Raw genomic sequence first — 24,576 nt, forward strand, 5'->3', positions numbered from 1 at the left:
CGGCCGAAATCTCGCGAGATCAGCCCCGGGTCATGCGCCTGCGCGTTGAAGCGGCCCAAGGGGAAGGGGCGTGGCCTCCGCCCCGCCGCCTCACGGCTGCGCCGCCATCTTGTTTCTCGGCCGCCGGGCGCGCGCTCCAGCTCCAGCCGCACCCCTCCCCCTCCCGCCTCCCGCCGTTCGGCCGCCGGGCGGAGGAGGCGGAGATCGCGGCGCCGACCGGCACGGTGAGTACGTGAGGGGCGGGTTGGATGGCGGCGGGGGGAGGCGGGCGGCCTAGTCAGGGCCGCGCCCCCCCCCCCTCCGATTGGCATAGCCGCGCCGCGCGCGCTGATTGGCCCGCGCGAGGGGAGGCGGGCGGAAGAAGCCGCGCGTTGATTGGCTGCCCACAGGCGGACCGGGAGCTCGGCCGTTTCCCCGCGCGGCGCGGAGTGGGGCGGGCGTTGCGGAGAGTGACAGCGGTGCTGGCCAATCGGAAGCGTCGCTCGCCCCCTCCGCGTGTCGGCTGGCCAATCAGCGTCGTGCAGCGGGATTGGAGGGCGTAAGGCCGCGCTGCTGAGGGGCCGCGGTTGGGCGGCGCTGTGACCCCTGCGCTGCGCCTCAAGGTAACTTGAAAGCAGGAAGCGGGCGGGCGGGCCGAGCCGCCGGCGGCAGCCAATCAGCGCTCGGGACCGCGGCTCCCCCCGGCGGCGCTCAGCCAATGGGCGTGGCGGGGTGGGCGCAGCAGGGTAGGCTGAGCGGCGGCTCTTAAAGGGGCCGCGTCCCGGTCCGGCGGGGACGTGGAGTCCCGGCAGACAGGGGTCAGCTCAAAGACAAAGGAATGGCGGAACGGACCGGGATGAACGGGGATCGCCGCCCCGCGCCACCGGCCCGTCCCACCCGGTGGGGGCCCCCTGCGGCTCGGTGAGTCGGTGGCGCTTGCGGGGACAGCGCGGGTTGGGCGGGGGGCGGCCCGGTGACAGCGCGGCCATGGCACCGCTCGGGGCCTCCCCGCCGTGCGGGTGGATGGACGGGGCTGACGGTACCGCAACGTGAACCGGGCTGAGCCCAAAGCCTTGAGGAGAAGGAGGAGGAGATAAAGGGGGGGTGAACGGAGGGGTCAAACGGGGCTGAGCCGCCAACCGGGAGCGTGGATTGAGGGGGGGGCACAAAATGGCAGCGCCTGTACCCGGTGTGTGCCGTGCCGTGCTGTGCTGTGGGGATGGAGATAAAGGGGATGTGGGACAACCGGCCTCTGCGGCCCAACGGCACCGGGGGCATCGGGCCCACAGCCGAATCCAGGCTCCTGCCCACAGCCCTTTGTTTTCTGTCCCGTTTGCCACCGAACACTGAAGGTCACTGAGGTTCCGAGCAGCGCTGGGCACACACTGTGATCAGAGAGATGAGAGAGACACGGGTGAGTGGGCAGCCACGGGAGAACACGGGCCTGGAGCCGGTGCTGAGCTGCAGCCCAGCGCCAGAGTGAGGCCTCCCCACATGAGCAGCAGTGACCTTGAGATGCCGCGGCTCCCGGCCTCCAGAATGAAGGACAAAGTTTGTTTACGGCGCTTTGGCCGGGGATGGAAAAGGAAAAAGAAAAGAATGTGAGTTGGAAAATGAAGCTGCTCCACCTCAACCACAGCTCTGAGGGCACAGGGAACCGTGTGCTGGTCAAATTGAGTGCACATTGCAGGCATTCCGCACCCTGCAGTGCAGTGGGATGTTGGCATGTCCTTGTGGTGCTGGTAGGGCTGCAGGACTCAAGTCGTTGTGCTGAGCCCACTCCAGGGCTTTTTGTGCTCCAGCTATAGATTGCTGCCTTCAGAATCATGGTTCTCAGACCTGGAGGTAATTACATTGTGCATCTTATGTCAGGGCTGGGCGCGTTCCCTGAGCTCGACCCTCGGTGATGCCACCTGTAACTGAGGGACCACACTGGGCTCTGGTTGCAGCCTGAGTTGCTGCAGCCTCTGAGTGTCCCTGGTGAAAATCATTGCTCTTCCTCAGCCTCAGCTTTCTGTGGCTTCATGTGGTTTCAGTTCTGAATGGGGCAGAGGGAAACCATCCCCTATTGGTACCAGTCATGCTCCAGGTCATTGGTGGGGCAGCAGCAGCACCTGTGGGGCACCTGGGCATTGTCACTAGCAAGAAGGTCACTGCTGGCCTCTTAGAGATGACCCCTTTTAAGCTGCTTTTTCCGTGTATTTTGGATGTATTCAGCTGCTCCATGCTTTTAAGATGTAGTCAGAGTCTTCATTACATCCAGCATTGGTCATATTTCGGATCTTGAGCTTGCAATAGGCCATGGATGTACAGCAGTAGGTGCTGCTCAATCCAGCACTGAAAGGGGATTTGGGTCCACATTCTGCCCGCTCTGACCCTCATGGAGTGGAGGGAATATTCCCATGTCCCATTTGTGCTGCTCTGTGAGGTCCCTGTTTTGAGCAGGCCTGCAAACCAGGCCCTATGTTTTGTATGGGTATTTTCCATGGTTATTTCTTGTATTAACACAGCTGGCAGAACAAGCAGGGAAGGCATAGAGGACGTGGGGTTGTTGTGGGAAGCTGGTTCCTATGGGCTGAGACACTCAGGGGCCTGCAGGAGGTCACCTTCAGAGCTGGTGTTGGTGTTTGTATTGTTGGGTTCCTTGAATTGGCCTGGGATGTGATATTTATATAATGCAGCGTGACATCTGTATTCCAGTGGTGTGGGTACAGGAAGCAGCTTCTCGGGCTGCCTGCACTGGAAGTGAATCAGATTGGTATGGTTAACTAAAATGGCATTGTCAGTGTGTCCAAACGTTGGGTCCTGCTGAGGAAGCTCCTGTTGTGTATTGCTCAGAACCCAACAATTCCTGCGTGCTGAGATCTCACCGTGGGGATTCTCTCCTGTTGTCTATGGCTTGTTGTCCTGTTTGGTCTCTGCCTGATGAGTCAAAGTGGGTCACTTTAGGCTGCCTTTATTCCCTGAAGGTGACCCACAAGAGTGTAGATTTGGGTGTTTACAGCCTTTCCCTCTACCTACAGCTGTCACAAGGGTTTGTGATCACCTCCTGTTTGCCATTCACACTTCTGCTGCTGTTTAGGTGTGGTTTTAATCCTTCTTTCTGCCTTCCCTCTCCTGCAGGACAGTGGGGACTGAGCCTAAAAGTGCAGCAGGAGAGCAAAGAAACGCACAGACTGCATTGAAACCAGAGCATAACTGCCCTAGATGAGCAACTATTTAATAATGTTTAACTGTTGAAACACCAAATATCAAGTATGACCCTTGCGCTCTTTCATTCAAAGAAGAAAGGGAAGTAAAATAACCAGTGCAAACAGCAATTCAGATTATCTTGTTTGCTTTACCTTCCAAAAGAAAACTGTGCCGGCGTTATTTTCCACGTGGTGGTTGAAGGTTTGCAGCCCAGTTTTGGACTCGGTGCAGCTGTGAGCAGGCAGCTCTCAAACTGAAGCTCAGTTCTGTGCCATGAGGGGCTGCTGGGGGTTGTGATAGCAGCACTGCTGTATCTGTGCATGGCTCAGGATGGGCCCTGCTGGGCTTTTAGCAGCGCTGTCAGGTTGCTCATGCATTGCAGTGATCTCTGTTCTGTGTCCCCTCTGCAGGATCCACAGTAACACCACCACCCTGAGTCCAGCTGTGCTCCTCCAGCCCCAGTATTGGAGTATTCAGAATACAAGGGGCACAGGATTGGTGCAGGGTGGATGGGGCACATGGGCAGAGCCAGGTTTGAGGAGCTGGGTGCTGGTGGAAGTGTAGATCCAGAGCCTCTCCTTGGTGTTGTGGCTGATTTGGGCTTAAATCAAACGCTGTGCCTTGCAGGAATGAAAACAAGTAACGCGTCAGAGGTACGAGGGAGTTAATGTTCAAACAGCGCTTTGAAGATAAAATATATACTGCTAAAAAGTTCAAAAAGAACGGGCTGGAAGGCACCTGAAGAGGTCATCTTGTTTGTTTTTCTGCCCCAAGGCAAGAGCTCAGCCCTTTCTGACTTGTTTGTGCAGCCTTCTCTTACCAACCTGCAGCAAGGTGTGCTCTGTGTCCTCCACAGGTAGCAGTCCAGCATTCAGCTCCCCATCTGTTGTGGTCAATTGAACACAAGAAGTCATCTCATTGCACACCTTACCCAGCCTGCCATGATCCTGCCATGCCGACATCACGGGGTTACGGTACCAGCTGTGTGCGGTGCTGCAAGAAGGAAAGGTTAAAAATAAACCAGGGCATTGCAGAAGCTTCTTATAATGGCACGCTGGAAGGAAGTGCTTGTTTTGAATGATGGTGGTTAGGCAGAAACCTCTGGAATTTGCTTAGAAGAGGTTGGAAGTTTGTTTTCATCGAGAGCAGAACTTGAGTCTTTGTAGGTTTGTGAGCGTGGCCTTTTCCCACTGCCTGCAAGGCTCTGCAAGGCTGTTCTATGGAGATGGAGAAGAGTTCCCACATTGCTTGGATAAATGGTTTTGGCCTGTGTTTTAGCTGTGACTTTGTGTGTCATTGCTGTCCATAAAGGTGGTAGTTCTTGTGCTTTAGTTACAGCAGCATTGCCAGTGCTGCCATGTGCTGAATGTCACTGTGCTGACCCTGCTGGCCGTGCTCCTTTCTGAGTATCAATCAAATCCATCACAAAGGCTGCCCAGTCCCAGGGCTGCTGTAGCCCATTCCAGGCTGGATTGGTGCTGTTTGGGGCTCTGCTGCTCCCTCAGATGTCCTAATGGCCATAATGAGAGCAGGATCTTACAGGGGGTGCTGGCACGTGGCTGTCGTACATTGAAGACTCCTCCTCTGCCACCATTTAGAGCAATGTGTCACTGGATTCGTGTAAACCTGTATGTGCCTCTCTTGTGAAACTAGTTCAGCATTGCTAGATTGTTCCTCCTGATTTGGGCAGGATCAGGTGTCTGGCACTTCTTGCTACGCAGAGCTCATTCTTTAGATATGCAAGTGGGCTGTGCACATCTTACTTTTTAATCAAGGGACAGGCTCCCAAAACAGAGCACTGCAGTGAGAGCATCGCGCTGGAAGTAGTGCTGAATGTCAGAGGAGTGGTTGTTCCAGATACTCACTTTTCAGCTCTGTGGATCCGTTCTTCATGCAGGCAGAGCCATTGGTTTTTGTTCTTTGCCATATCAAAAAATAGTAAGATGAAAGGAAATGCACTGCTGCTTTTTTTTTCCTGTAACGCCCCTTCCTAATAATTAGGCTTCTCGTGGGTTTGTGTGATAGGAAGTGTAAAACCAACAGAGTCGGGTGGCTTTTTGGGTGGTGGATCTTCAAAGCCCTGTCTGCAGAGGTGATAATTCCATCATTCCACAGTGATAGACTCTTATGGGGGGAGGGCGTTCAATGGCAGTTTTCAGTTAAAACAAATACTTCTGTACCTGCAGCTGAGGGTGCTGAGGCGCAGCATTTGTCTGTGCTTCTGTCTTGTTTCTTTGCAGCCTCCATCTCGCTGCAGGTTGAGCCACATCCTGAAGGTGCTGGGAAGGAACGTGCTGCTGCTGCCATGGAACGCTGCAGGATGGGCTCTTTCTCATCAAGCCAGCCTGGGAACATCACTGTGCCATGCAAAGCACCTGGCAGCTCTGCCCAGCAGCAGATGTGTGGTGGTGGGAGCTGGTTCTTCCTTCCCCAGGAGCCTCACAGCTTCTCAGTGCGTCCCTCTGGCGCTCTTAGTTTGCATATCCCTTCAGTTATTTGGATAAATTGCATTTAGATCTGCTTTCCACCCACACGGTTTGTTCAGCTGCTGCTGGGCATGGCCAGCTTGGGGCTGGAGGTGGGAGATGGAGGCTGTCCTCACGCCTGGCCCTATGGCAGTGCCCCATCTCTTGCCCTGTATGGCTGCTTCCATCCATCCGAGGAGCTCCAGGTGGAACTGTGAGATCAGAGCTCTGAGTTTAGTTTGCAGTTGTTCTGCAGCTTGTGTTTCCAATAGCAACTTCTTGCTTGAGTGTGCATCAAGGCGTCCAGGGGGAGACAGCTTTGTTTGGCTGCTTCCCCTTCCCAGGCATTAAAGAAAGCTCCTTGCTGGGGCTCTATTTAAAAACAAAGCAACCACAGACAGCAGCGGTGTCTTCATGGCTGCTCCTAGGAAGTGAGGTCCTTAAGCACTTGTCAGCTGCCACAAGGTTTTGTAAGTTTAACATCTGCCAAAGGTGTTCTGCTCTGGTGAGCAGAAAAGCTCTAATTGCAAAGTGTTGCAGCCTTAGTTCTCGAGATGTGCTGGCTAATCTGCTCTGTAATCACCTCCAGGCATTTTATGCCCAGGCCTCAGCATTTTGGCCTCCCATTCCTGTGTCTGGAAACAGAATGTTTTCCCTCATGGGGCTGTGCAGGGGGGATGCTTGGTGTCGGGGTGGGTGCAGCTCACTCTGCTACTTTTACATGCCTATTTCTTACCTGGTGTGTGCTTTGGAGGCCTTGGGCTTTGGGATTTGTTTGCTTGTGTCTAATGGAGTTAAGTGAAATGGGTTTGAGCCTCTGTTATTCAGCAGCAGGATGAGGTGGGAGAGCCTGGAGCTTGTGGGGACCCACAGGAGGAAGTGCTGGGGTGGGGAAGGCAAAGTGGAAGGAAGCTGTCAAAGCTCCTTGTGTATGGAAGCAGACAAACAGGGTGAGATGCTGATGCCACAGGAGCCGCGTTCCCATTAGCTCTGGGGGGTTTATCTCCTGCTCTGCACTGCGGTGTTTTTTCTGCTGGTGCTTGTCCTGATAGGAGGCAATTCTTAAAGCACAGGAATGCAGTTCCCCCGGGTAAAGGAACTTACCTAATGGTGCAGGAATGGTCCCGTTATTAAAGCTGGTTTCACAGAGCCAACAACACTGAGGGTTTGTGTGGAAGTTTTACAAATCAACCAATCTATGGGCAATTCTTTGCCTGCTCATAGGCAGTTTCCTATCAGGTCGCTCCATAGCAGGTGCCCTTTGCTCTGTTTTTAACCTGTTGCTTCTTAGGGTTCTGTTGCATTCCGGTGCAGAATTTGAGCAGGATGAAAGCAAGATATTAGTGGCTTTGAATCAAGCCCTTAGAAGTGATTTGGCTTGTCACCAGGATGAATGGTATCTCCAGTTGCAGCAAAGACCCCGTCCTGTGTCAGCATAGAAATATTGCCAGGTAGAAAGCTGCGCTGATCACCTGCTGTCCTCTCCCTGATCTGCTGGTAGGATTTCATGGCAAATCCTCTCTTTGGAGCTGTAGGTGTTGGACTCACTGCTGTTGTGCTGCATTGAAGCTGAGGTGCTCAACAACTTCTTTAGTGTCTGCCCAAATGCTCCTGTGCTGGGAACAGCAGGTCCTGCACCAAGCTGGGCACGGCTGCCTGCTCCATGGCCCCTGTTGGGCATCCCGCTGTGCTTCCAGATAGTGCAGTCTGTGCACACTGACACCTTTCTAACAGGCACAGAAGAATTTGTTTAATTAAGCTTTTTAGAAATAATATCAGGCTGACCTTGACATTGTCTCTTCACCTTGAGGGGATTTGCTGCTGTGTTCTGCCCTGTTGTTGGCTGCAAGAAGCACTAGAGTAAATGACTTTACAGTTGGTGCACACTGCAGTGTGGGCTGTGACTAAAAGTCCCTGTGAGAAGGCAGAACTCTAATGAGGGAATGAGGAGAGTACTTTTGTTTTCGATTCCTTTTTTTGTTATATATTGTTTTACAGTCGTTGGAAAAATAAAAAGCAATATACAAAACCACGTTCAGAGGTTATGAGTATCTTTATGTGGCATACCTGGCTGATTACCTCGTGCTTGGCCAGGCTGGGCCCTCCCTGCATTCCTGGGGCTTGGAGGGGGATCTCTGGATACCTGCATCCCTCTCTGGTTGCTGATGCTTGTTCTGTTTTCTCCCAGTTTCCAGCATGTCTACAGATGGCAGTTTCGGCACAGGCAGCAGCAGCGATGCCCAGCAGAGCCTGCAGTCCTTCTGGCCTCGTGTCATGGAGGAGATCCGCAACCTCACGGTGGTGAGTGCCTCAGTGGGTCACGTTGCTTCTAAAGAACTTGTGGAATTCAGAATGTCTGCAGGTGAAAGCGAAGCTGCCTTCAGTGCTTTGAGCTAACAGAAGGTTGAAGGATGCACTGCACAGGCTGCTCTATTGCTTCTCAACTTCAGTAATGCAAAATAAGTGATGAGAGTTACCTCCGTGTAAGGGTACCCTTATCAAAATGTGACTCTTAATCCTCCCTTTCTCCTTTATAAACTCAAACATCTGGCTATTGGCAGACAGTGGCGATTTTGTGAATGAATTTTTGGTTTTCATCTTCCGTATAGAACAATTGTGCTCTTTGAGAACCGCCTCCTTTGACGAGCCTGAAGTCTTGAAAATCACTTGAATGCCAAGTGCATCGTTATCACACGCCTTATTAATTTAAAGACATTTCATTAAAAGGAAAAAAAAAAAATCACATAGAGGCTGAGAATAGGAATTGGACCAAGTAGCTTCTATTTTTCCATCCCCAGAAGAGACGTGCTTGAGAACAAGGGCATGTAATAAAAATGGAGATGGAGAGATGGCTGTGATGCAGCAGTCCTGCAGGCACGCTCCTGAGCTTGTAATGCAAGAGAAAACAAAAGGACTCCGGTTGAAGATGGGCTGTTCAAAGTGAAAACCCCAATCCAGTAGTTGGAAGATAAGCTGCTTTTTTTCTGCCTGCGTGCAGATAGTTGATTGCAGGAACAGATGTAGAATTGTGTATGCATAACCAGAATTAATTACTTTCTTCTTTTACTGTGGTGAACTCTTGTGTTCAAGAGCTGTAGTTTGTCTTCACATGAAAGGGGTTTATTTCGCAGCTTATCAAGCATGGGCAGCTTAATTTTTAACTGCCGTGTGAAGCTATTTATTGCACGGCAAGGTAGGAAGTCACTGGAAATTAACTGGAGACACCAGAGATAGCAAGGAAAAGGAGCTGGGATCACTGGGCTGTCCTGTGTCGTGCAGGATGAAGGGGCTGTAGCATTCTCTTGGAGGAACAGGAAGCAGAATTAGGCTGAAACGAGCATTGCAGCTCCACGGTGAGCGAGAAGTGGCCTGAGAAAGCATTGAGACCTAATTTGGGAAAAAGAAAAGATGAGGAATTGCTGTCTGCAGTCAGTTGTGCTGGGCAGTAGCCAGTAGTGGTCACGCTTCCCTTCACCATGGTACTTGGCGTATTGATTTTGATTTATGTGACATTTGCCTGTCAGCCTTAAAGGAATAAAGGCGCTTTCAATTGCTCTGGTTTCTCCCACTGTCTCTGTTCTCTGAAGGTTTTAATAGGGTTGCACCTTGTGCAGTGCATTCATAGCTGCAAGTGTCTGCTTGCACTTCTGCTGTTTGTGGAAGTGAAATAATTATCACCATTAAGAGTTTCACATATTAGGGACTTTGTCGTCATCTTTCCTTGAGGCCCGGAGCTCACAGGGCGCTTTAAAAAGGAATGAGCTTAACAAAATAAACCCAAGGAAATCTTTGGGATATTTTTTCATGCCCTAGCAACCTCCTGACTTGTTTGTGTGATGGTTACTGGTGGGAAGTGCCACCCTGAGTGTGTGTGTGTGCTCAGACACAGCGCCTGCCTGCCTGTTCCCAGTCCTTCCACACCAGCTTCCTTTTGCTTTACTTTGTGTTGGCATCCCTGTGCACAGAGTCTCAGTGCATCTCCGTTGCTGAGCAGCTGCCAGCAGTGAGCAGGACAGGGTGATTCACTGCAGTGATGGCCTCCTCTCCTCACTGCCTCCTAAACCATCCTTACATCATTGAGTCAGCAGTTCCCTTTGCTGGAAAATTGCAAGAAATCCATTTAAAAACAGGAGTAGGCAAGGTTTTGCAGGGCTCCTGATGCTAAAACTGGTGCTGGGCAGCAGGGAAGTGCAAGTAGAGCAGAGATTTCATCCTATGGCAACACAGCTCTTATTTGCCTTCATTTCCTCTAGTGAGTCCTTGCAAATTCCATTGCTTTCTCGGTCCTAAGACACCTAATTGAATTAGTTGCTTCCAATACACATTTCTGCATCTATTTATAACTTTAGAAACATTCTGTTCCTCAGAAGGACTTCAACTTTGAGGTGAAACTGTAAATGCAAGTGTCTGACAGGAGGCTGAAGTACTGCTGTGCTGTATGGAATACAGGCAGGCGGATGGGAATGCTGAGATCTGAGGAGGAATTGCCATACCTGAAAGAAAATGGGTTATTTCTATCGAGTTTTAGCCGGTTCGGTTTCAGACAGCACCAATTTGTTTTAACATTTCTTACCTCTGTTTTCAGTTAAGTGGCACTAATGAGTCTCAAATGTGAATCTCTCTGCAGAAAGACTTCAGGGTTCAGGAGCTGCCCCTGGCTCGGATTAAGAAGATAATGAAACTAGATGAAGATGTGAAGGTACTCTCATGGCTTTTGTCTTCAGTGTTTATGACCCTTTTGGTGGACGTTGTAGCTACAATTCCTTGCAATTCATTACTTGTTATTGTCATTATTTATCATTATTTTAAGGTACTTTACAGAACAATTACCAGAATGCACCTTTAGCTGGTCTGGTGTAATTAAACTGAGCTGGGAAAGCAAGATCACTTGGGATCTTTGCTGAAGACTTTCTCAATTCTGCTTTCTGTTGTTAAATATCAATCTGCTGCCTAATTCAGGGTGTTTCCTGGTTTCTTGGCTTTTTCTTCCTGGTGCTGAACCATCTTTTCTCATGTTTCCTTGTTTTTCTTGACTCTTCCTTTCACAAAGCTGTAGGTGGTTCAGCGTGGATAGTGATAGCACTTAAATGTGCTGCACTGTTCTGTGGAAAAGTAATAACGTAGGTAGGTAACGTTGGTTTGGTGCTGATATTTGAGCTGAATCTTTGACATGTGTCTGATAAAGTTAGCTGGGAAAGGTTAGCAGCGTAGAAGAAGGAAGGGGGGGAGAATCACGTGCGTGTTGAGTCTTCCCCTGTTCCAGCAGTCCCCTTTGTTTAAATAGGAAGAGTCCATTAGACATGGCTCTCCTAAGAGAGAAAAAGAATGGTTTGCACTCTTATTCTCAATGTGACACCATCCTTCTCCTAGGACAGCCTTTAAATGTTAAATGAGAGTCAGAAGAAGGTGTGTGTTGTCTCCCTGTCCAAGGGAGCTATTCTTTCAGCCTGCAGCCGCAAGGAACCCAACCCCCTCAGGTCCCAATTTACCGTCTGAAGCGAGTGAATGCCAGGTTTGTGATAACGAAGGGAAGGTGAAATTTAAGGGGGAAAAGAGTCTTTGGCATTCCTCCTGGTGTTATTTAAGAAGAAGCCTGTACTTGGGATTCAGCACTAATGCCAAACCAGCTAATAATGAAACTGCTCAACGTGAGCAAAACTTGAGCGGGATGCTTTTTAAGGGAAAGGAATTTGGTGAGGCGCATGGTCTTTATCTGTGTCTCCAAACCTCCTTTGCAGTTTCTGCATTCATTTCAGATTATCTTAATGTTACAACTATGAAGTAAGGGCCAGGCTCTCCTCAGCTTCTGCCTCGTTCAGGATCACTTGCGTGTGCCCAGAAGCTGCTGGGTGATGCTCACAGCTCAGTATACCCTGATGCAGTTCAGAGCTGCAAGTTGCTGGCTCAACATAACCCAGCACAAAGAGGTCGCACCTGAGCAGGTGTGTGCGAGGCAGGCTTTGAAGACAAACTCTATGTGATCCGTACTCTTAGCACCACATCTGACTGGAGGCTCTTTGGGCTGTCAGACCCGTGGATCCACCGATGGGGAAATTCCCCAAACCTCACTGTTAAACAGCGAAGCCATTCAGATTTGAGTAACCCTATGCAGTTACCTTGACTACTGCTTTGTTGCACCGGAATCTTGGTAGTAACTTCAAAAAACGTGTGCATTTAATTACAGATGATTAGTGCTGAGGCTCCTGTGTTGTTCGCCAAGGCAGCTCAGATATTCATAACAGAACTGACTTTACGAGCCTGGATCCACACAGAAGACAACAAGCGCAGGACTCTGCAGGTAACAGCGGCTCCTACCTGGCCTTCAGCTGCTTCAGAAACTGTTTCCAACTCTTTGTTTTCATAATAAGAGGTTTGTTTTGTAAACAGTGGCTTTTATCACTAGGAACCTGGGTACAAAGCGCATCACCCGCTGTGGTTGTGCTACTTAAATGCTTTTTGCTTAACTTGGTTTTAAAAACAAACAACGGCCATATTTAAAGAAAAGAAAAAAGCCCAAAGCTGCAGCTGGCTGCTAATTGTGACCTGCTGTAATTGCTGAAGATGTCTGTATCTGTTGGATTTCTACCTGATCTGCTTTTTCAGTAGTAGTTCTCCTAAGGAAGGTTTGTGGATGTTAGTTTGTGTCAATAAATGTCCAAAGATGAAAACAAAAGTGGTTCTCCCACACAGTCTGATGCAGGGATTGCCATAGTGGCAAGCAGACAAGACTGATTCCAGCCCAAAGGTGTCCTGTTGGGTGGGTGCCCGACCACTTAATTTAGGCCAATGCCACTTCCTTAACCCAGGTTTTAATGCAGTTCCTGTGGGAAGGATGTATATGACACACGTACCAAGGACAAGGTGCTGTGTGAGCAGCATTAACTCAGTCACGTCCTGCTAACAACTTTCAAGCTCTGATTTCAGAGTTGTACTTACATCCTGATTCTAATATGCAAGATCTTTAATTGACTCAGGTTTTAATGTATGAGTGCTTTGCCTTCCCCAGCAGCTGCCATCCTAGAGCAGCTGCTCTCCACATGGGCAGTGCAGCTGGAGGAATGCAGTCTCTGCTTATCAGGTATTTGGGAAAAAATTTACAGAGGAGAGGTCTGAGTTATGAGAGGAAATTGGATCAAATCCAGTCCTCGGCACGGAGGATGAAATAGGAGAGACATCTGTTCAATAAAAGTTTTCTTCCTGGTGAAGATGCTGTTACAATACACACTGCGGAACAGCAGAGATGTCTCTCTTGTGCTTTCTGCGTGATCATTGTTTGCACTTAAATGCCAGGGCAGTGCAGGGTTTGGAAATGTCAGCTAGCCTGAAATGTGAGGATTGATGGTCTTCTTAATGTTACCCGCACATCAGGCAGTGCAGGCATCTTTTAAGCCCTTCCACACGCTGCATCTTGTTCTCTCAGCACCTCTCAGGATTCCCCTGCCCCAAATAACATCCTGTGATTCTATTTCTCTCCAAACATGTAGATTCTACCTAGGGGAGGTTCTGTAAAGCTGAAGTGTAATAAACACCTTTGATTAAAAAACTCCTCTTTATTTATCTGATGACAAAACATGCTTCTAAAGCTGAAAACCTCTTTTTCTTGTTGCTGTTCCAGAGGAATGACATCGCCATGGCAATTACAAAGTTCGATCAGTTTGACTTTCTTATTGATATCGTCCCAAGAGATGAACTGAAGCCTCCGAAGCGTCAGGTGAGACAGAAGGGTTGCCCTGTTGGCTGTCCTTTCCATGGGTTGTTTTCATACTCATTATTAGGGAGCTGGTCAGGACGTACAGAGCCTCAGATTTAAACATGTTTGTGCCCCATTTTATGCATGTTTATTCTCCGTATCTCTCAGATTCTTCTCTTTTTATTTTGGTGGAAATAGAGGGGTGATGACAGAAGCCGCATTTGGGCATTTAATGAGGCAACAGAAACGTTTCTAAACAGCTCTGAAAACAAACGTTGCCACCGTTAAAAAATGAACTTTTAAAAACTGTGCTGAGTCTGCATCCTTTGGCTGCCATGAAGGAATCCAGGCAGCTTTGCCCAGCAGTTCCACCTCCCGCATCCTTCGGGGCAGTCATCGCTGCTGTAAACATCCTTGACTGGAAGCTGTGAGGTGTCAGTGGGAGCTTTCAGTCGGATGTTTACAGCTGCAGGCTGCTGCAGTCACCTGCTGCTGCTGTCCGTGGAAGCCAGCAGATGTTGCTCCAGGAGCTCTTGTTGCCCTCGTGTATGAGGCAGTGTCCAAACTGCAGCGAGGTGGGGCTGAAGCTCAGTCGTGCTGCTTGACATGCACAGAGACAGGTCCAGCACTTGGCTGGGCTGTGTTTGCCTGCTTCCTTCAGCTGTTTTCCAGATACTTTTGGAGGGCTTTGGAAGGTTCAAGGTGGTCCTTAAAATGTCTTCTCCCGAGTGCTACTGGAAAGACTGGAGAACTGTAAAACAGCTTTCTGGCAAGTGCTTTACTCGGAAGCATTGCTTTGATGTGTTTCTTGTATTCCACTATAAATCAAACATGCAAAAAGTACAGACTGTGAGCAGAGATGGTGCTCCCAGTGTGGGCCTGGAGTTTGGAAGCTGCTGTTTCACTTTTTGTCTTGATATTGTAGAATCATTTGGGTTGGAAGGGACCTTTTAAAGGCCATTTGCTCCAGCTCTCCTGCAGTGACAGGGACCCTCGCAGCTCCATCAGTGCTCAGAGCCCCTTCAGCCTGGCCTTGGGAGTCTCCAGGAGCACAGCATCACACCTCTCTATGCAACCTGTGCCACTTACCCTTGTTGTAAAAAGACTTCCTTATATCCAATCTACATCTCTCCTTTTTTTTTTTAACTAGAAACCATCTCCCTTTCTCCTGTCCCAACAGACCCTGCCTCTTGTGAGCTGAATCGTGAGAAATACAGCTAAGGGCAGGAGAAGTTTGATGGAGAAATCCAACGTAGGTTAGGACTTTACAGTGGAAAATATTCCACTTACTCCACGGTGCTGAAGAGCAGCTGCCCATAGGTCTGCACTTTTTGGCTGGGGGTGCAATCTGTGCTTTACCACAAGGAGTTCTGTTTGACAACTTAGTGTTGGTTACGAGGAAGAGCTGAGAAAGGAGCCACGACTGTTATGTTGCTCTGGTAACTGAAGCTACGGCTTGGAAATAAAAGATGTCAAGCGATGGAGTATAGCTTACTTGGTGCAGATTTGTATTTAAAGTCATTTTTGCATGTAGCAAGGAAAATTTGGACCTGGAATAGATGCTGATGCCCTTAATTGAGGGTTCAGCTAGCAGCAGGATTGGAGCTCTATAGAAACAGTGTACTTAAGGATGGGGCTTTACAGAAGCAGCCTTTGCTCTTTCATGCTTGCAGTTTTATGACTAGCTGCAGACTCGTCCTGTAGAATATATACTTATATTTATTATTAATCCCTCCTCTAGAGGATTTGATGAAGCGAGTAGGAATTAATCGCGTGCTGCTGTGTGTAGGAAGTGCTGTACGTGACTGCAGTGACCGCAGTACTGTGGGGTAATGCTGAGACCAGGCTCAGGAGTCACTTCTTCATTACAGCCAGCTGCCAACAGCGTAACCTTTGGGGTGTTGTTTCCTGGTGTGCTGTTAGACATCTATTGAGTGGCTGCCCCTCTGAGAGCTGAGCATTGAAGGGAAGAGGCTCTGCTACCCAAGCCTGATGCCCATCTAGGCAGTGTATGTTTTGTTTAATGGAAATTTTTTTTCTGCCCAGCTGGATACGCTGAAGGTAAGCCATGAACGAGCCTCTTCTAATGCAAGGGAGTAAAGTGGACTTGTGTGACGTGGACCCTACCATGCTGTAGCACGTGTAAACATCCTACACTCTCAGCTGTGAACTCGAGGTGGCTGGGAGAGGATTGTTTACGCCTTCTGCCATGGAGTGAACATCTGGTGAGCTGAGTCCTCTGCTGGGTGCAAGGTCCAGTGCTCCTCTGGGAGCTCAAGAGTTGTGATTCTTCAGCATTAACCACTTGTCACTTAGGGTAACCTCCCCAGATCTACTTCTTTGCCTGGGATATGTATAATTATAAGGTGCTTTTCTCTTCCAAAGGCAGCCATAGGTGAAGTAAAATGGCAATACTACAGCCCATGCTTCTGACAGCAAACTGGATGCTGTTGTTCCTTTACACTCGTGAGATATCCCTGCTTCCTGCAGAATCAGGCTGTCAAGCCATGACACAAGATAAAGTTGTTATTATTCTGGAAAAGCTGGATTTAAATAAATAAACCAAGGCCCTGCAGTGTGCATCGAGTGCATGGCTTCTATTCCCAGGGGTTTGACAGCAGAGCTGGGCTGAGATTTGTGTTGGGCACATGGGCTTTGCTGACAGAGGAGGCTTTGCAAGTCTTCCTGGTGCATTTGCAGTTTATTCTGTGTTAAGATAGCAGGTAATGATGGAATTTGCTGATGAGAAGTGTGGATTTCAGCTGTGGTAATTTTATACGTTTACTTCTCATAATGAAATTGGTGACTCTGTTATTATACATAGGATAATGGAAATGGTTTTGATTTCCTTATAGCTGCATAAATGAGGAAACCTGGTTTGAGTTATTATCTTTGGGTTCCTTGAGTTAAGGTGTTACAAAGGAGGCACTGAAGACACCTTCATGCTTGTGGGGTGCTCAGTGGTGGCTGCGCTGAGCAGCTGCAGGTTCCCTCTGCACTTACCCACTCTGTGCTGTGCTGCAGGAAGAGGTGCGTCAGGCTGTGACCCCGGCTGAACCCGTGCAGTATTATTTCACACTTGCTCAGCAGCCTGCTGCAGTGCAGGTCCAGGGGCAGCAGCAAGGACAGCAGACCACGACATCTACAACCACCATCCAGCCAGGGCAGATCATCATCGCGCAGCCGCAGCAGGGGCAGGTGAGTGTGAGCAGAGCTCAGGGCTGTGCATTGTGCCAGGGACCCCTGGCTCACCCACGTGTCATGCACTGCAGTGTCCTGTCCTCACTGCTGCCAACAGGCTATAGAAATTTGAAATGCATGTGTTTTCTCAAACATATTTGGCATGTCTGTTGGGTAACTGTGCCAAAGAGAAGCTGTCTGTAAAACCAGAAAACAATGCTCTCTCTTGATAGTGTTATTGTAAAGTGTGCAGGGTGCCTTAATAGCCAGGGTCACCTGGGTCTTGTTGTGGTGTCTGAAGCATCAGTGAGGAGCAGTGGTCTTAATGCAGACACCATCCCTGTGACAATGCAGGTGGGAGAAGGCCAGCAGGTGCAGATTGTGCAGGCCCAGCCACAAGGACAGAGCCAGCAGGCACAGAGTGGGACCGGGCAGACCATGCAAGTCATGCAGCAGATAATCACCAACACGGGGGAGATCCAGCAGATCCCGGTAAGCCATCGTGGTGCTGGGAGTGAGCTGTGTGCAGCTGCTTCCGCGTGGGGCTGTGTGTGTGTGCTTTCTGAACTGCAAGAGGAAGTTTGGACTGAGTGTGTTCCCTGCACTGGGAGAGAAAACAGACCAGGTGTGATGCGAAGGGGGAAATAAATCCAAGTGCTTCCCCATGGGTGAAATAGCATTATTAGGAAGCAGTCCATAAAGTACTTCCTGGATAAATGAGTTCTCCACTACAGCATGCTTTCAATGAAACGTGATTAACTTATGTTGCCTTTACTTGGTTCTGCCTCTGCAACCTGGAGCCATGACCTGTCGGACTGAGTGGGAAAAGAGCCACCTGTGAGTTATTAATCAACCCCTACGTTACAAAACAGTGTTTCTGCAAAGTACTTTGCGCTGATGGAAGGAAAGGCTTTGTGCTACCATAAGATATCTTCTCACTTCCACGTTAACATAAGGCTGCTGTGCCTTAAGAATGGGATTTTGAGTCGTAAATTCTGGCACGTGTTCTGGGTAAACACGTGGGTTCAAAAATGTCTTTTTCCCCTTCTTTGTAGCTTCTAATGACAACAAAACTGAGCCTGTGGGTTCCCATCTGAAACATTTCACACCCCTTAAAACAAAAATCAATAAAATCCTTCCAGTTCCATGTGCTTGACCAGCAATCCAAAGGTCAGACAGGTGGCCAAGATGAGCACTTCAGTTTGTCTGTGATTCCTCTTGCTGTTATGAGTCTTACCCAGCCGTGCAGAGCTGATCTCTCACGCAGGTCTTGTTTGTCAAGGTTTGCTCGGTTTCCCTTTGGCCGATGTTTGTGCTTTGACAGAGCATCTCGAGGCAAGTTAAGGCTGTGCATGCTGTCAGTTCATCCCTCTTCTCATCTCTGAAGCCTTCAGCTGATTCCTACACCAGGTGTTGATTAGAAGGGATGTGCACTGCATGCTGAACATGGTGCTTTACCACCAGCCGCCTTTTTTCTTCTCCACGTTCTTCACTGCCTTTCTCTTGCATTTTTGTCCTCCTTTTCTTTATGGAAGTCTCTCTTGGATGCTTCTTAAAAGCATTTTGGATAGATATCTCTACCCCTGCCTGAGTGCATCTGTTATAACAGCATGGTGATAAAAGAAGTTCAAGCTTGTTTCCCAGTCATCTCCAGTGAAGGCTGTACATCCCTGCAGGAAGGGGACCTGGAGATCTGCAGAAAGAATCCTTTATAAAGCGGCTTTGGAAGGGGCCGAAGCATTGTACAGGAAATGCCGTTCTCCACATAGGTGATGCTGTTGTAATTGATGGTGTGTTTTATGAACGAGCCACTGGAGGCTTTTTAATTAGCACCTGGTTTTGGCCAGGAGAATTCTTCCACCCTCATCCTGCCTGGCAGCCTGGAAGATGTGGGGCTTGTGGCTGTCCTCAGGCACTGCTGGTATTGCAGCTTGGGATGGAGCTGTCTGCTGCCTGAGTGGGCATCTGTTGTCATGGGGAGTGCTTGGGTTCCTAATAAGTGTAAGACCATAAAACAAGAGTAACTCAGGAGAGGTGTTCTAATGAAATACAGTTCTCACTTCAGTACCTAGGAGAAGTACTGCCTTGACAGTAATTAATGTGATCCCTCTTAATCACAGCATGTTGAAGAACCACAGTCTGTGCTGGAGGAAACACCTTTCCCTTCTTTGCTTCCAGCAAGTGAAATTGAGCAGAGCACGGAGCCACAAGAGCAGAGTGCCTGGGAAGCACTCATTGTGTGCACTCACAGAGTTACAGTCCTTGGTCTCTTCACTGCTGCTCTCATTCTGCTCTTCTTTTATTCTTTCTCCCCTAAGTCTCCTTCCTATCTTGGTACAATTAGTGGTACCTTCTGGCAGTTCTTCTTTTCACTCTGCTGTCTGTTGAGGTTCAGCTCAAAATCTTCCTTGACACAAATGCAAAAGGCTGAAACACAGAACTGGTAGCATCTGCTAACGTAGGAGCATTGGGAGAATGGCCTTCTTAAACAGTAAAGCTGGAAGGAAGGCAGTGGAACATCAATTCCATAGCAGCCATTTGTTTGCCCACGTGGATTCTGTGTTAAATTTCATCTCCTCAGCCTCGCTGGGACAACTCTTTGGAGGTTACTCTCATCTCTGGAAGGACAGCCTCTGAATTGTTTGCATCCATTCTGTTGGGAGGGTGGTTGAAATGGAAGCAGGAAGGTGCAGTGTGGAGAACGTGCTCAGCAGGCAGAGCTCAGTGCAGCAACGGATCCTCTACTGAAACGTCTGCTGGTGTGGAGTTGGTTTGCTCATGAAATGACATGGGTGCTTTTGGACACAGCTGGGAGGGCAGCAGTGGGTGGCAATGCCAGGACTGTGTGCCAGCCAATCCAGCTGTGGTCACTGAGTGGTGTCGAGGTGTCCTGCCTGCCTTTCCCCTCCTAAAAACAAAACCTACCTCCAGATATTTAGGTATGTGATGCCCTGGAGGGCTGTGAATCAAAATGTTCTGAAGTTAAATAATGCAGCACGAAGAATTCAGAGGTAGCATCAATCACGTGGTGGCCTTTTTCTTGCTTCTCAGTGTGCTTTAGTCCCAATAGCTGCATCTATCACAGAAAACCCAAACTGAGAGCTGAGGTTACTATGATGGCTCTGCTCAGACTCCTCTCCCCAGGCATCCAAGATCCAGGCTATAGGAAATAAATGAACTTACACTGGAATGTGACACGCGGGGCTGACACAACGTGTTGGCCTTTGCCAGGTAAAGAAGAGTTGCACTTAAGGGTTCTAGGTATTATCTTTGTGATATCTCTGAGTTTTGTGCAGCTGGCTTGGAAGAGTCTGTGTGCCAAATGATAGATCCAAGCAGGAGCTGCATTCTGGTGACTGAAAGGGAAAACAAGTGTTCCTGATGCTCTGGAACATAGCACTTAATATACTTTAGCTACTAACCGGCCTCTTGTCCTGGAGGAGGAAGTCCTTGTGCTTCTTTGAGGTTTTCCTTCAAGAACCTGGAGGAGTTCTGTGGACTTGGCTCTTGCCCTGGCAGGGCCTGTGCTAATTCCTCACCCCCGCCGGCGATCAGCTGGAGCTCCCCAGTGTCATCTATTACCCTGGCTTCTGTTGTGGAAACAAGAAGGCAAGTTTGTGTGTTTCAGGTTACACAGTTACCTGTTTAATTTTCTTTCCCTGCCCCCTCCGCTTGTCTCCAGGTTCAGTTGAATGCTGGCCAGCTGCAGTATATCCGCTTAGCCCAACCTGTGTCAGGCACCCAGGTAGTCCAGGGGCAGATCCAGACGCTTGCAACCAATGCACAGCAGGTATGCACTCCAACAGCAGGGCTGGCGTTAACTGTTAACGGTGTTGTTCCCTACCTCCTGAAACTGCAAATTCTGGTGCAATTTATCAGCTCTTGGGCCAGGGATCCTGAGTTTCTTTTCTTCCTGTTTACCTTCATCAGAATAATAAAGCAAGGAGCGCAGCGGATGTCTCCTTTACCTGTCTGTGGAAGCTGCATGCGTGTGTGTGTGTGTGTGTGTGTGCCCTGCTGTGTAAAGCCCTTGCTGCTTCTGAGCTGGTTGCGGGTTCATCAACCTTCTCTTTACTTCTTCTGGTTGGGGTGAGGGAGGAGCAGCAGTGTGAGCTCTCAGAAAGCTTTGCAGCCATGATACATCAAGGCCAGCGCTGCTGCCAGCAAGTTGGCTCATGATCTTTGGGGCTGCTCATTAAGGGATTCTGCTCTGCCTTCAGAGGACAGGACAGGAGGGCTGCTGCTTCCCTGAGATCCTGGAGGCCACGTTCTCCTTGTGAGAGCCAGAGGACGTGCTTTGTGAGGACTCAATCCCACGTCCTTTGTTCCTGACTTACAGTCAGCACCAGCACAACCACAGGCTGCTGGCTGGGATGTGTCCCACCACACAGTGGGGCAGTGAAGTGTGCAAGAGTGGAAAAGCTCTTGGAGGGCTGCAGCAGAATGTTGTCTGTGGGGTTCTGACCCACTCCAAAGCTCTGTCACTCATTGTCCTTCTCTTGCCCTTGTAGATAACGCAGACAGAAGTCCAACAAGGACAGCAGCAGTTCAGCCAGTTCACAGACGGACAGGTAAGAGCTCGGAGTGTGCTGGTGCTACATCCCTCCAGACTCAAAGCTGGAAGGGCTGTTTTTTGTGTTTGTGTGTGTTGTGGCACATCAGCTCTTCCAGGTGAAGCGCTGCTTACTGCAGCCAAACCCAAACCAGAGTCATGGATCTTGTGCCACTCTTAATTCAGGTGGATTCTTCAGTGTTCCGTGTTTGCTGCAGATTAATGCAGTCCATTTTAGTCCTAACCAATTTACAAATAAAGGTCTTAACATGTAGCTGCTGGCTGTTGTGGAGGCAGCACGAGCTCAGTCTGGGCATCAGATATTGACAGGGTTGCTTTCTGATTTAGTGATAAATATCTACTGGCAATTCATGGGCTGCTTCTGAGGGCAGATTTCACACAGACCTGAGAGCTGCTCATGGTTCACGCTGTGCTCATGGGGAGCGGTGCTGCGTGTGATGAGATCTGACCTCCCCTCCTCTCCTTCTGTCTGACAGCAGCTCTACCAGATCCAACAAGTGACCATGCCTGCAGGCCAGGACATCGCGCAGCCCATGTTCATCCAGTCCACCAACCAGAGCTCGGATGGCCAAGCCACGCAGGTGACGGGGGACTGAGCAGGGTCACTGTGTGGGGAAACAAACACGTGCCAGCCCGACGTTCACATTACCAACCTGCTCTGAGGAATCCATTGCTTCTGTGTCTCCGTACCTGACATTCAGCCTGCAGCAGGCTGCGCTCTGTGCTGCACTGTACACCTTCCTCCGGTGGGTGTGAGCGCGTATCCAGCAGACACTGACAAGAGTGCAAGAGTTTGATTTTTGGAAGTCAATATTTGGCTGCTTGTTCAAAGCCCATCAGACAGAAGGGAACTGACGGGACCTGGGGCATCTCATTGGACAACGTGCAAAAGGTTTTGATCCGGTGACATTCTCGAAGGGTGCTGCGCGCGGTTTATTGTAAGAGCTTCAATCCTGGTGCTCTGGTTGTTTTTCTCCCTGAATAGAGCTAGATTCAGTCCTACCATCTCAGTGGTCTGCTATGGGGGGAGGGGGGGGGGGGCGTGTATGTGTGTTTGGTTGGCCTCTCCTGCCTCCTTTTTTGGTAAGCTGGAGCATTGAATATATGCAGCTTGGGGGCAGGGAGCAGGGGAAGAGTAATTAAAGTGAAAACAAAAACATTCCTTGTACCATGACTGTATTTTCTAAGGGCAAAATGATTCTCCAATTTGACCTGGTTTGTTCCAGAACTGCTGATGGCAGCCTGGATGAACCCCAGCCCTGCTGTGCGCTGTTGTTCTGCCTTCGGTCCATGCATGTAATATAAGCTTCCTCAAACGAAATAAATGTCCTTTGTAAGATAACGTCTGTCCTTTCATTGAGAAGCAGAGCCCGGCATCAGCCTGGACCAGCAGCGAGGAGCAGTCAGTGAGAAGCAGTGAGGAGCAGAGAGGAGCACAGCTGGATGCTGGCAGCTGGACTGAGCTCTTGGCTGGAGCTCGGGTGAGGTTTTGCAGCTCTTATCTTTGTGTGACGTACCCGGCTCTGTGTCCCGGGGGGGCTCCGTGCTGTTGGCAGCACCGCTCCACTTTTCTGCTGGTGGAAATGTTGAGTTGGACGGTGTGAAACCGCTGCTGGGGTGGGAAAACCGCAGCATTCGGATGGAGCAGAGCAGGGAGATGGAGATGGAGATGGAGATGGAGATGGAGATGGAGATGGAGATGGAGATGGAGATGGAGATGGAGATGGAGATGGAGATGGGGAGGAAGAGCCGGGCTGAGAGCGGCCACCAGAGGGCACCCACGGGCGGCTGTGTGCGGGGAGACCCCCGGCCCCGTTGGGCTCCAGCAAAGCAAAGCTCGTTCTCCAAAGCTTCGGGCTGTGCCACATTGCAGGGAGAGTTTACATTTGAATGGGGGGTAAAAAAGGAGGAAAGGATCTTCTGAAAGGACAGGGGTGGGTGGGAGGGGGGGTGTTTTGCTGTGGGATCCCCAGGGTGTTGTGCTCCCCATACAGCATCGTCCCCAGGGCTGCCTGAAATCAATCAGAGCTGTGCCAGCACTGCGGGAGCTCCGCTCTGTGCAGGTAACACCGGAGCTGGGAGTGTTAATATTGAGCTCATCACAGAGATAAGGCCACATCTATGCTCCCAGAGGAGCGCCCTCGGTGCCTCCAGCAGCAGTGGTGTTATGAAGATAGCTGAAATCGTTTGGCTGTCACAGGTACTGTAAACCCTGGGCCTTAATAAGAGCCAGATCTCCCATATAAGGCCGCGTGTGCTGCTCTGATCCCTTCGGTCCCCTATAGGAGTGGTGGCTCAGAGGTGGTTTGGGACCCATCTCAGTGGGCCCAAGAAGAGCTCAGTGATGCTGCCCTGATAGGGACCAGCCACCACGGTGGGAAATGGGGTCCGTAGGAGCGTGGCTGGTGTGGATGAGGCCTTTCACGGAGCTGCTCACATCCTCCCCTCCATTATATCAGCCCCAGCCCCTCCATGCAGGGCACTGACCCGGGGCTTTGCTCTGCCCCCATCCTGCCCGCCCCCTCCCCACTCAGCAGCTCTGCAGCCGCATACCAGGGCTGCAAAACTTACTGGAAATCCTGTAGATGCAAATCCCGGCCTCCCATCCGTGCCAGGAATTCGAGCTGCAATCCCAAGAGGGCAGCAGGCTCCAGGCACGCAGACCTCCCCGCTCCTTATTGCCCAGCATCTGAAACGCTCTTTAGGGCCGGACCAAAGCAGGCAGCGCTCACAGCCCGCTGGGTTCCCCGGCCCCATCCCTGGTGCTGGGAGTCCCATTGAGGGCAGTGCTGGGCCGTGGCTCTGCTCCGTCCCTCTAATTTATGAGCAGCTCGAAGCGCCCAGCAAACAAGTTGGGGGAGTGACGTCTGTGCTTAGGAAATAAATCAGTGCTGCTTCTCTGCTTCCAAACTCAGCTCTCCTGATGCTTCCCCAGCAAGAGCAGCACGTCGGGCGGCCCATCCACCCACAGAGCAGCAGCACGGAGCAACTCCCACCTGCTGTGAATCAATGCAACCATTCCCACCCCCCACAGCCCCCTTCCCATGGACCCCACACCCCACCTGAGTCCTGCAGGGTCACCTTAGCTCTGCCCTGCACAGCCCTGGAGCTTCGATCTGTCCCCAGGTGAAACCCAACCCTTCAGAGCTCAGCACAAAGCAGTGAAGGTCAGGGAGCTCCCGCAGCACTGAGGGGCAGCGGGGTCCTATTGGGGAGCACTGGGGGGTCCATAGAGCTCTGCTTTGGGTTTGCAGGGTCTCAGCTCTATGGATGCAGCTCTCATTGCTGTGCTGGGTTTGTGTTGTTGGGGTGAAGGCAGGATGGCTCCTTGGGGTGGGAAATGATTCCCCCAAATGAACATAAGTGTCTATTTATTGTATTTAATCTATTTATTTGTGCTTCCCTGCGCCTCCCGAATACCGCAGTGCTCATCGGGCACACGCTGGTGCCAGGATCTCCAACCACGTTAAATAATTCACCACCCCGGGTTGGAACCG

General features: G+C 50.2%; 2 protein-coding genes across 13 annotated transcripts in view; both read left to right on the forward strand.

Moving 5' to 3' along the window:
* The first annotated feature begins 92 nt into the window (after window positions 1–92).
* On the forward strand, window positions 93–22,421 carry NFYC (nuclear transcription factor Y subunit gamma). 12 transcript variants are annotated; one of them, XM_015883261.3, is made up of 10 exons: window positions 93–224; window positions 7,825–7,937; window positions 10,264–10,335; window positions 11,821–11,934; window positions 13,252–13,347; window positions 16,351–16,524; window positions 16,861–16,998; window positions 20,189–20,296; window positions 21,018–21,077; window positions 21,556–22,421. In XM_015883261.3, the coding sequence occupies exons 2-10, from the start codon at window positions 7,833–7,835 to the stop codon at window positions 21,673–21,675; spliced, it is 987 nt and encodes a 328-aa protein (XP_015738747.1). In that variant the 5' UTR covers window positions 93–224; window positions 7,825–7,832; the 3' UTR covers window positions 21,676–22,421. The 12 variants fall into 12 exon arrangements, with proteins under 12 accessions (XP_015738747.1, XP_015738750.1, XP_015738751.1 ...); XM_015883264.2 differs by having other exon boundaries at window positions 21,559–22,421; XM_015883263.3 differs by lacking the exon at window positions 93–224 and adding an exon at window positions 339–602.
* A 19-nt stretch (window positions 22,422–22,440) lies between these two features.
* Window positions 22,441–24,576, forward strand: part of KCNQ4 (potassium voltage-gated channel subfamily Q member 4) — a 16,167-nt gene continuing 14,031 nt past the window's right edge. The window contains exon 1 of the mRNA XM_085518181.1: window positions 22,441–22,560. Within this exon, the coding sequence (XP_085374307.1) occupies window positions 22,523–22,560 (38 nt within the window). The 5' untranslated portion in view covers window positions 22,441–22,522. The remainder of the gene's footprint in view (window positions 22,561–24,576) is intronic.

Source organism: Coturnix japonica, chromosome 17, assembly GCF_054131305.1.
Source record: "Coturnix japonica strain WE chromosome 17, WE-NBRP24, whole genome shotgun sequence".
Lineage (NCBI taxonomy): Eukaryota > Metazoa > Chordata > Aves > Galliformes > Phasianidae > Coturnix > Coturnix japonica.